This window comes from Epinephelus lanceolatus, chromosome 6 (genome assembly GCF_041903045.1).
Source record: "Epinephelus lanceolatus isolate andai-2023 chromosome 6, ASM4190304v1, whole genome shotgun sequence".
Classification (NCBI taxonomy): Eukaryota; Metazoa; Chordata; class Actinopteri; order Perciformes; family Serranidae; genus Epinephelus; species Epinephelus lanceolatus.
The window spans coordinates 25382059-25394907 of NC_135739.1; the positions used below are offsets into that span (position 1 = coordinate 25382059).

Sequence of the window (12849 nt, forward strand, 5' to 3'; positions counted from 1 at the left end):
AATTAACTTGTTTTCTTCTCATTTGAGAGAAAAACAGTGGTACGAGTAAAGCATGGGGCCAAGCATGCATCAGCAGGGTGCACATGAAATTGAATTTGACAGAATTAACTTGACAGTGTTGGCTAAAACATAATTTGACTGGAAAAGATAAGGAGCGAGGGAGAGAGAGAGGGAAAGACAGAAAGCAATCGAGAGAAAACAAGAGAGCGAAACAGAGACAGACGTAGGGAACAAGAAGAAGAAGAAGAAGAAAATAACGACTCCACTAAGGGGCGTCGTTTTTTTTTTTTTTTTTTCTCCAATTGGCAGCTTCAAAGGAATATAAATAATTGAACACCCTCACCCCATCACTGTGAGTTCTGGCCAATTACTATTAGGAGTACTTTGCCAAGAATGCTACTGTTGAGGACTCGAAAAAGGCCAAAAAGAAAGGAGAAGAAAGAAGTGGGGAGGAGGTGAAGTGCCAGCAAGACCGCAGACAAATAACCTTGTCTCACTGTCCAAAAACACAAACCCAAATGCAAACAAATACTGTAAGAGTCACTTAATTTGGGAAAAGTAGAAATTGCAATATATTAAAAAAAGAATGAAAATATTATTTATTTTTTTTTCATTCAATGAAGAAAATATGAACTTTGGCCTTAAAAAAACCATTTGATGTTAAGGGGAATACAAATACAAGACCATATCTGTTTTCCTTGATACCAGAAACACTCATTCTTGTTGCACCTTTATCACCCCCAAAGAACAACAGAACACAGCTAAAAACAAAGAATTGTCCATCCATATGCAGCTTTTAGGCCAACCTTTATTTTAACAAAATATCTATGGCTACGTCAACAACGCGTCACATACCAGAGAAGAAGATTCTGAGCATGATAAGTGAACTCATTTTTTTCTTTGGAGGCTTTCAAAAATCAAATTGTAAAACAATACCAGCTAATTATTTCTGTATTTATACATGTTTAATACCTATTTATGCAACATCTTTTTGGTATACAGCCCGAAGTGCTATGGTGTAACTGAAATGTGACTCAAATTTGTGGATGGACGACGAGCCATGTAAAAAACAGAAAAAAACATGGTAGCCCGCCATGGTTGTGTCTGTCTCTGGTGCATGCTCATTACATAAAGCAACAATGGGCATGTGCTAATTGAGGAGATGACATCATCTTTACCCAAAATGCTTCATTTTTACATGTTCAGACAGATACAAAGTTACCAGAGTTTTGTAAAATCTGCACCTGATTTAGGTGACATACTGTGAAACTCCTATAGCTGATTACTTACATTAACATTATTGTTTTTCATATTACAAGCTTTCTGAAATGTTCTGTTTAAATAAGCAAATGATGCATCATCTAATTAAACATGTACTCTTGCATACATTTTCAGAACGGAAATCTGAACTAAAATAAACACCTAAATGTGTATTGTTTCTGATCATTTTTAATAATTCTTTTAAATTGTATTAATTCTAACTGTTTCAATTGCTTTTTTGTTTTTTGGTTTGTTTGTTTTGCTTTTTTATCTGCTCTGTAGCACTTTGAGATTGCTAAAATGTAAAGTGCAATACAAATAAAATTTATTATTATTATTATTATTATTATTCTAATGTTTTCTTGACACTAGTCTGACAGAATACATGTTGTGGATGCAACGAGCCCAAAATCTAATAATTGACCAGTGCATGAAAAAGCTATGTTTTCACCTCAATGTTTTCAAAACATTGAGGAAAACATCAGTTTTCAAAAACATTTGTATATGTGTGGACAGGGCCTTAAAGCAGCTTTAAATATCCAATGACAAATTAAAGCACTTGTCTTAATTGGAATTGTTAATGGTGGCAGAGCTGTTTGAGCCGAGGTTTATTCAAGAAATTCTTGGCCCCCAGAGGTCTTAGAGTCTGGTGATGTGTGTGTGTGTGTGTGTGTGTGTGTGTGTGTGTGTGGCCACTTCTATATGCGCAAGATACGGCGCACACCATGGCAACTCTTTCACCCCAGAGCTCATAAATCAAAAACTAATATTAAAAAATGGTATTCATATGTCTAATTACTTCAGTAATTACCTGCACTTTCAATATTCAGTGAGAAATTTTAATCAGCCTGTACTGACAATGTCAAACACAACCTTCAGTGTCTGAGGTTTAAAAAAATAAATAAATCACAGCTTCTGGTTGCTGTGTGTGATTCAGATCTTTTAACCATTACTGTCTAATACACTGGTTTATATATTTTACTCTTACATGTTTTAAATAAATTCGTTAAAAATAGTTGAGTTGATTTCCACTTTCAAAACAATATTTTGCCAGTTAACATGCAATGATAGAAAATAACTGTAATAATGTTTTGTTTAAAAAAAAAAAAAAAAAAAAAAGGATACACTTGATTGCCTGCAAATGTTTAGGAGCAAGCAAATATTGATGCACACATACAGTGTAGTGATTGCTAGTCAAGTCTCTAGGTGTCTACATTGCACATTTATATTTAAATAATTATTTATGGACTCTTGGCTAACAGGCGTTTGAGCTAAAAGATCTAAACATGGTTAAAACAATTGAATATTACATGTTAATTTACATCACTTGTGTTTTTTTTAATGACATGTATGCACAACACTGCCATCTTGTTTTATAGCCGTGCTTCAACAAATATTGCAGATCTGCTTCCTCAATATCCTATGGCCACCTATGATAAAGCTCAGGTGACACACACACACACACACACACACACATATACACCTGCACACAAATTTCATGCAAACATGCAGATAAATATAGACATGCACACAAACAGGGAGCCGAGCATTATGACGGCTGGGGTGGTGGGATTTATTGAGCCATCTTTCTTTCTCTTTTGATTAAAAATGTCTCCTTCTCACTGTGATTTATGAGTTTAAATGGAAGGGATGGATTGCAGCGAGAGAGTTAGGGAGGGATGTGCGAGGAAGGGATGACATCATACTTTCAGCTGGGGTTTTCTGCAAAAGGGTGGCATCCACTGTGTGCTTGTGTGTGTGTCTGTGTGTGAGGGAGAGAGGGAGAGTTGATATGTGGTGGATGGTGTCTTTGTCTCACCCCCCCACCCCCCCGAATCCTCTCAGTCTACCAGGTGGGAGTTAATATAATTGGACAACTGCACCACTGGGCTGCGTGTGTATGTGTGTGGGTTTGCGCATGTGGGTGTGAAAGACAATCAGCGAGAGCAAAAGAAGGTAGTCTGTGAGTGTGTGCATATATTGCCAGACATAATTGTGGGGTAATGCTGTGTGGCCCCAAAAAGAGATGAGAAAGAAGAGCGATAAAGTGTGTGTGTGTGTGTGTGTGTGTGTGTGTGTGTGTGTGGGGTGGACAAGAAAAAAAAGTCTGAGCATGAGCAAGACACAATGAGAGGGAGGGAGAGAGCTCAAAAAAACAGCGATAATATCCACAGGCAGAGCAGACAAAGACAGGCAGATACTGACAGATGGGGAGAGAGCCCTGCTGTTAGTGTATTTGTAAGCGTGTGCGTGTGTGTAAAATAAAAGGGGAGGGGGCTAATCTCCATCAAAGATGAAGCAGACTGCACTGAATGTTATTTAAACCACGGTGACAAAAACATAGACTATGAATAAGTTCAAGTGGAGGGGAAAAACTGAGTCCTTCATATCGGGCCAGTAAACCGAAGACAACACACGTGCAACAAACTGTCTTCATATGCAGCATTTTAAGAGAAGGAGCTTTTGCACCTTGGCTTTACTTTCACTCTGAAAAAGAGCGTGTGGCCTTGCAGTCAGACAGAAAAGGCAAAAAAGGAAGAGAACAAAGACATCTGTTTGACATCTGTCTGAGTGCAATTTCAGATGTTTTCAGCCAGCTGAGCTGAAAGACACTCGAATTATGCTACCAGACACTCAAACCACCATGCAATCAAGAGCAGACAGCTCTGTTGCAACATGATAAAAATCAAGTCCTCCTCATGTTATCTTGAACCATAGTAGGAACGCACTCGCTGAATGTCAGAAACTAAGGCAAATGAAAGTGCAGACAGAGGGAACAAGGTGAAAATGCAATTTATCTTGCAAATTTCCTGCGATAGACAGAAAAACTAAGCACGACTTCGGCAAATTTTCAGTTGTGGCACCAAGACTGGAGCAGGGTTCCTTAAATGTCACATTGGCTAAATCTGTTGACATTTCTAAGTCCCATTTTAACAAAGATTTTTACTCTCTAGCTCACAAGTTTTATGGATTCTGTCTCTTTGTTAAGGCCTTCCTCATTTCATTACGTCTTTGCGGGCTAGTTTTGCAGTTTGTTTATGTCTGAATATAGCTTCTAATTTGTGTGCATATAAGGTGTATACCTGCTCCTCTTATGAAAGGTTACATTAAGAAACTTTAATTAAAATGTCTCCCCTCAGTTTATTTTACTTCAGTCAGGATCACTTAAGTCAAAGAAAACTTTATTTCAATTTGCAGTATTATATTTAGTGGTATGGCTCTGTTCTGGGGCCTCTCTGCCTTTCCTCAAGCCAACGAAGAAAGCCTCTTCTACCCGCCGATGCGGAAAGCACTAAGGTAAAGAGAGCACACCTCTCCGCCCTTTTGCGTGCCTACGTGTAAAGTTTAAGGTGGAGAGAGCACACCTCCCTGCCCTTCGACGCGCCTATGTGGAAAGCCTTAAGGCAGAGAGAGCAAACCTCTCTGCCCTTCCATGCGCCTACATGGAAAGCCTAAGGCAGGGAGAGCAGCAAAGACCCCCAGGAACAGAACAGAGAAGCATCAATGACAAACACAAATGAGAGTGATAAGTCAGACACAGCATGAAAAGGAGGAGCTGGGGTGGAGGTGAGTTGCAAAGTGGCTTATAGAGGAAGCAGCAACCGTAGGCAGGCCAGAGCAGTTTAAATAGGGCGCCCTGAATCAGATTCGCCAATTGGATGCATAGAAAGGAATCGTGTGATCTATCTGCTGACTCCCTTCCATCAATCAGCTGCTTCATCAGTTGATTGGGCTGCTTGAGATCAGCTGATGTAGCTAGGATGTGAGCTGAGCTTGACATCGTGTCCTGCCTGATTTCACGCTGTAATTTACCGTTGTTTATAAAAGACAGATTCATGGAATGGGGGGACAGAGCTGTCTCACCTTTGGGCTAGCAGGTGGGGTAGTAGCAGCACCGAATCGATGTTTATGTCAAAGAGACAGCCAGCAGGACAGAACCATGGGTGAGACAGGTAGGATGTTTTAACATCATGTTATGTCTCAAAAAAGAAGAACAGCAGCCAAAAATGAGCACAAATTACAAAAACAATGAGGTCTGGGAGCTCCTTACTCTCTGAGCAGAGGACAAGATCAGCTGCTATATAACAGGGACAGTATATGATTGTTACTGCCATGTTATGCCACTGGTATAGTTCAGAAAGCGCTTCTAATGCATATATTTTAAGTCATACCTGTCGCACCTCTTTTGCTTCTGGGACACTGGCATGCTATCTAAAATCACACCCTGGGGTAGCATTATGCTGTCGTTGTTTGGTTCTGTATAAAAAAGCAAAGGTGGCATAATGAAGGAACTTGGTAGTGGCCCTATCACGCACTCTCTGTGCAAAAAAGGGCTAGAGAGTATAGGATGGATACGATTGGAGCCACTCAGAATGTCAGAGCCCTGCCGTTCCTTAGACACATACACAGACAAAAACACTGAGGCAAGTTTGCACACATCATTTACATGTTGTATAAACTTGTCACCGACACACGCCAACACATATGCTCACAATGATCTGCAGACTTACACACATTCGCCACGTCATACATAAATAATTCTTTTACATACTCACCAACACACACCTACCCACACACGCACACAGGATTTACAAACAATGAAACCCAAGGGGGAGCCTCCCCACCTCGCCATCACTCTTGTTCTATTTCTCCGCAGAGCCTCCTCTTTGTTTTGTCTCCTTAATGCTGCTCTAAGCCCATCTTAACGGGGAAATGGTGCAGAACAAATCCTAAGCAGGAGTTGACAGGGTGGGATAAGAGACTACTGACGTTGCTCTGTTACTAACATGGGAAGTTATGGAGGACGATTTATACGGACAGGCATCATGTATAGACGGAATTTTGAGACATCCGTGAATTTTAAAAAGCCTGGATGGGGCTGATTGATATCAGTAACTTGCAGATGTGTACATCAGTAGCTATATGTCCTTTTCTTTGAGGCCCTATATGCTCACTCATCATAAGTACAATGCAAATGCAGATGTAAGAGTGACAATTTCTCTTTCAAGTCAAACCCAGCTCTTGATATTGCTGTGAAATTCTTATTTTCTTGAGGCAGCAGCAGCAGCAGCAGCAGAGACATCCTATAAACAACATACCTTTTGGAGATGAAGACAGCCTCTCTAAGATGAGATGTCAACAAGTTGAGATAGTAATACATGTCTTTACATGCTTACCAAAAGCAAACTGAAAAGGGGAGTAGCAAAAAGCAGCTCAAGTATCTCCATGAAAGGCTCTGAGCAGGAACTTTTCCAATGCTTTGTTTACTTGCCCTCCTCCACCTTTCTGCAATGTTCCCTGTCTCTAACCCGTGTATCAGATATGAACGATGGACCTTTAAAGGGCACTACATAGGAAAGCCGAGCAGTTATCAGTGGCAGCATGTGTCTTGATACTTACATAAGGCGTGGGAGCCGGTGAGCAGCAGTGATAGCAGCAGAGTGGTGACAGGCAGCAGGAGTGGCAAGGAGAGACGAGGGGCACCGCTGGTGGCCATCTTGGCTCCAGTAGGGGAAGGGGGGGCAGGGAGGGGTGGGGTGGGACTGATGTTCGACCTGGCTGGAGAGCCGAGGCCCCGGCTGCGCAGGGAAGGTTGGGGTCTTCACGCAGGACGGCTTGGCACTCTGCAAAAAGACAGGAAGATGAGAAAAATTAGACATTTTAGTTATGAACTTTAGGAGTATTTTCTACCCACATAAGGAACATGACTACTTAGCATTTACTTATTATGACAGAGAGGTAACACAATATAATAGTTTCATTGTTGCAACAGCTCTTTATGGGAGAAAAAATGTCAAAATAAATGGTGCCAAACTGAATGTATCCATTTTGAGTATTTGACAGGATGCTCTCAGCCAGAGAGACTTGCAGTGAAAAGGTAAAGGTTGCACCCTCATCGACATGTCATGTGACTGTTGATAAAAACACAGACTACTCCACTCTGCTGCACTTTTCACAACCTCTCATTGCTGCTGACACATAAATGGAAGGAAGGTAATAAGGTGTCGGTGACACTACTGGAAGCAGTCGAATACCCGGAACCCTGTAACCTCCCCATCTCTCAACCAGGGTCCTCTCACATCCCTTAATTAGCAGGGGAGTCACTGTTTTCCATCTTTTTTTTTTCCTTTCCTAATCGCCGGATCTTGTCGTTATTTGCTTATCTCATTGCCTTGTAATTACACAGGCACCCAATGATATTCCAGGCACCGTCTCTTTGTTTTAGACAAATTGCCATTAATCCCCAAAGCTACACAGAAGGACTCGGGACACCTCCCACCACACGCACACATGCACGCCATTTCTCTCATTGATATGGCTGGTGCGGTGCAGAGCCACCACCAAGTGGTTATACATACTCTTTAATTAAAAAGACGTGAAGAAAGAGACAACAGAAAGAGAGAAGTGAGAGAGATCCATGACGTGAATGTAATGAGTCTGTCAATGTCTTGACGAAAGCGATGTCTGTGTCAGCAGCCAAGTTGTAAACACAAAACTGTTCCTTCTCAGAGGACCCAGATGACAGGACCCGGGTTCGAGACACCGTGTCGGCGTCTGCTTTAGTGTCCTTGTGCAAGACACTGAACTCCTCGCACCTCCGGGGATGCTGCTACTCAGCTGAGCCCACACGAGGGGTGAGAGCGGCTCTCTAGAAGTGAGATTAATTACCTGCACGCTGGGTGGTTAACAGGGTACTATAGTACAAACTGTGCAGACGGTGTGCACTTTATTGTAGATGCCCTAAAGCAACTTTTTTTTTCCTGTGTAACCTAGAGGTTAAAGATAATATTCTGTCAACAAAGGTTTATGGGTTTGATCCATGAAAGAGCCACTTTCAAACTGTCCCTGAACACCTCATAAAATCCTTACCTGCTAACTTACTGCATTTGCTTTTGACAAGTGTCAGTGGCTGAAATGTGAACTGAATGTACTTCAAAAATAGCATAACTGATTGACAGTTACAATCTCTTTCATTCAGACGCAATCAGGATCAGAAGCTCAAAAGACAGACAACTTCACAGGCAAACTACAGACTGGAGGGATATGTAGTATGGATATATAAACTACCTCACTTAAGTAAGTTTTCTTTAATGGGTAAAACAAACAAAAAAAATCACCTTACTCAAAAACATGAGTGAACATTTCAGCCATGTCAAGATGCAAAATTGTCAGAGGAGTTGAAAGGTTAATATATTCAGCTGCTTTACAGGGCTACGTTTGTGACTGCGGCCTTGTGAGAGAGGCAGACAACCACAGCTAATTGCAGTGTAACCAAGCACCTCAGACAGCAGGCGTGTACAAGCACCCCACCCTCCACAGCTACTGGACCCGGCTCCTCAACTGGCAAGGTGAAGCAGACACACACATGCAGCAGCAGGCGCACTTAAAATAAACCCACAAATGCATGCAGCAAAACCCATATACGGCACAAAAGCACACATATGCACAGTGTAAAGCTTCTGGCAACTGAACACACTTTTTTCCCCACAAACGAAATTCAAACAGAGAAATTAAAGAACATGTGATACATGCACACTTACAAAAACACAAAGGGATAGATTAACAATGAGTCTTTTGTGGCAGCACCGTGCCAGAAGCGAGTGGGCGTCTTTCAGAAGCTCAGCTCATCTTTCGACACAATACTATACACACACGACCAACATGTGTGTCCTTGCTTGTTCCTCATTTTCTTGGCCTGGAGGGCAGGTGATGTCATTGGTGAGAAGTGAGGGATAAACATGAACAAAGGGAAAGGAGGAGTATCAAATTATCTAGGAGACCTTTGAATGATACCCCTATTGTTCTGACTGTAAACATTGGTGGAGGTAGAGGGAATCTTGCCATGCCTGTAGGGAATTACTCTATCTATGCTCACAAAGTGCCTAGGTTATGATTTATGGCCCTCCCCTTAGGGCATGGCTTTCTATCTCCACCTCTGGTTGCTATACACACTTCGCAACACAATTACAACAGCTATTGTTGTTGAAGGGCCTTGCCAAACATAACCTAGGGCCAAGTGTGGGCTTCACTTTAACCATAGACACTGTCTAGGTGGCTCACACTTCCTTTTTTTAAACAGCAAATAAAAAATAAGAATCAGTGAAGCAGTTTCGCCTAAAAGATACATACAAGCCTGGACATCTTTAATAATCCCTGAGGGACTGGAGAAGCTAAACCCTCATTAAAGCAACATTTTGACCTTAATAGCAAATGCAACTCTAAGGAGAGATTCCAACGTGATGCTGAAGCAGTCCTTCACTCAAAAGGAAGCCATGATACGGAAACCACAGCATGTCAGTCCAGCTATTAGCACCTCCATGGGAAAACCTGTCAACTCTCGCTAAAAGCATGCATCACTTTGCCTCTAGACATGGGCAGAGGAAAGATGGAGTATTTAGCATTCTGGCAGTGCTAGGAGAGAGGCCAATCGATTGATAAACCATTACCTCAGCCGCTTCCACATTACAGGCTGTGATCGAGAGGAAACTGCTAATGGTAATGTTTTGCGGGTTTCAATGTGACTAGGACCACTGCAGTAATTTACACATTTCTTAGGGAAATCAGGATAATTAGCAATAGTTAGTGATTGTTAGTCTTGTATAATGTGATCACTGGAAAAGTAAAAGCACAATCAACTCAATTGCCACCTCTGGCAACAGTAAGTTTATGCGTATGAAAACCTACTAAAACAACTTTTGGAGAGCTGTTGACCTTTGTAAAGGGTGGGAAAATCACTGCTAGCAGCAATCGTTGACAACGGAGCTACAACATCAAGTGAAAGTTTTCTAGTGAAAGTTCAATCAGGAAGACAATACTTTTCAAGCTCTGGCTATAAGTTTCTTTCTCACCCTGCCATTCACTCCTTGCACGTATGCTCACAATCAACCAATAGCACAGTGACACACCCTCTCTGTCAGCCTATCATCTTACTGCTCCTCATTTAAATATGGTTCTGTCTCTGCCACAGTTCTTTCTTGCTGTTGTCGTGTGTGCAGTCTTTACAGATTCATCAGCCTCACATGCCTCATCAGTCATCAGCCTCAGAGTCATCAGCCACTCCCACCACCAGTACCTGGACTCCATGGGGGGGATTTATCTTACCGCTCATGTCCCTCATTTACAAAATATCTCCCTCTGGTGTCCAAGTGCCAAAGACTTCTGTTAAATCTTAATCAGATCAAATCATCTGTTAATCTGTACACTCATATTCTGTATTAAATATTATCTTTACTTCATTCTTCCATCTCTCCTGATTGACCTCCCAAGTTTCCAGGGCAGCCGCACATGAAGTTAACATAGAGGACTGATTGAATGACAACAAGTCAAACATTTTTTTTCCAGATGTTGGTCCATCAAACCTGAAATAAATCGTGAGTGACTAATGGACCTACTAATGGACCTACATTCATTCAAGTGCAACTCCAGTGGGTTGCCAGTGTTGTTCAGTACTGCAAATATCTAAATCATAAGCGTTTATATGCCAAAATTATCACAAGGCTTTCTGCCATCAGGTGGAATTAAAATATTTAACATTTCACACCTAAAACAGCTTAAAGCAAATTCATGCTTAGAAATGCAATAAAATAAGTGCTACTCATTTTTTGTGTTTCAAGACAGACAGCCTGACTGTGACAAAGCCCATCCATTAAATTCTAGGTTATTCCCACTGATTGGCAATGAATATATTTTGAAGCTAGAACTTTTTTTCATTTTTAATATCTGGCCATCATTTCAGATATTAACCAGTCGCCAGGCTTCAGTAATTACAGCCAAAATGGCAGCCCAATTTCCACTGAGTGGTGGCAGTCACTGGCTATCACGGACTCCCACTTTGACATGGTCAAGCTTTAAATTCAGCTCGTTTCCCCATGCAATATTGATACTAATGCATTTGATTACTGAGACTGAGAAAGGCAGTGAGGGGAAGGAGAGATGTGAATTTGCGCCATAAGCATGAAATGAGAGCAGGACCATTGGCTATAAAACACACGAGCGTGCACATCCACACTTTCACACATGCCACAATGGGCCGAGAAAAAATAAAAAAAAGGAAAGAACAAATGCTACGAAGTGAATGGAGGTGCAGGTAAGTATACATAAATTTCTTGGAGAAGAGATGAGACTACTGACTTTAAGACACCAAGCTATTTCCATCCACTCATACACACTGTATTGTTACCATACAAACAGTTAGTCCCACTCTCACATACACACACACACACACACACACACACACAAGCTAAGACGTGTAGTTGCATCCGTGAGGAGAAAAACAACTACTTATCACCTGAGGGACCACATTAATAATCCCTTTTATGAGGTGAACAGTAAGCTCACTTCACACACAGTTAAAAAGCCCTCAGTTTGGTTGGGCTTGATGATCAAAACCGAGTGTTTGATGTCTAGAACTTCAAAAAGAATAATATTTTCTGTTTGTCTAGTCCCCCCCTCCCAAAAAAAGTTGGACTTTCTGCAGGAGTACATTTTTCATGCATTGTTTGGTTTCTAGAGTGTGTTTGTATCAACAACATCTAATTTTTGGCTCCGGGACTCTGACAGGCCCTGTTTACAGTGACTCCCTGCTGCAGCACGGAAAGGATGTTTTTAATTCTCCAAGGATGGGTACTGGTCCCGGTACACTGCGAGGAACTTGAGAAGGTTGTGGCAAACTGCCTTCGAAAAATCCGTCCAAATATCACTGGAAGAGCAGAGGTTTTCTTTTATAGTAAACCAACAACATTTGAGCCTATTCAGAATTGTACAGACTCAGATTGAGGGATGCTGGTAGCTCAGCACGGCCTCTGCAAAGACAATCTAGCACAAAAGGCTTTCCACCTCTGGTTGAGAACGATTAATCCTTCTATGACTCAAGCAGTTCATGTGAGTGAAATGTCCAGCCAAACACAATTACTATTAACTATCATTATTTTTATAAAGGGCACATGGGTCATGTAAAATGAGCTGAGGCCCATATAGGTTAATTTCTTTGAATGGGAACATTATTTGCAACAAGGGCCACTAATGACATAACATCAGTGTTCTTGTTCAATGCCTTCCGCCTACAACAAAAGCCTGACCGAGGTCTTTAAATTACTCTAAAATACCACTAATGCCACTCATTTGAGGGCCACTTTGACATTTTTTTAAACTCATTTTGAAATAAAACAAGTTGGTAATTACTTGAGAAAGATATGTGAGTGTTTTTGTCTAAGAGAAGGGCAAAGGTGTCTATTGAATCAGGAAAATGAGAATACCGTTCTACCAACTTGTTACCGTTCTAGTCAAAGCTAACATATAAGAAAGATATCAATTTTCATTCTATATTAAAAAACATATCAGTATTATCGTGAACAGGATGATATGGCCCACCCCTATTAAGCACAAAAAGAAACATCCATCTCTTCTAAGTGATACAGCTGGGCGATAACAACTATGTACGATATATCGATATACTTTCAAGCAAGACACAAATTTAGACAACACTGTTTATATCAATATAGGGTCAAGTTGCATTACATGACGCATAGCAGTGTGAATGTCTCCTCTCTCACACTCTCCACACAGCTCCACCCCACTGATTCACTCACA

General features: G+C 41.2%; 1 protein-coding gene across 7 annotated transcripts in view; it reads right to left on the reverse strand.

The window, feature by feature from the left end:
* Nucleotides 1–12849, reverse strand: part of ptprsa (protein tyrosine phosphatase receptor type Sa) — a 259574-nt gene that overhangs the window by 132126 nt on the left and 114599 nt on the right. For all 7 annotated transcript variants that reach the window (XM_078168857.1, XM_078168856.1, XM_078168854.1 and 4 more), the window contains one exon: nucleotides 6661–6884. In XM_078168857.1, coding sequence (XP_078024983.1) covers nucleotides 6661–6757 — 97 coding nt within the window. In that variant the 5' untranslated portion in view covers nucleotides 6758–6884. The remainder of the gene's footprint in view (nucleotides 1–6660; nucleotides 6885–12849) is intronic.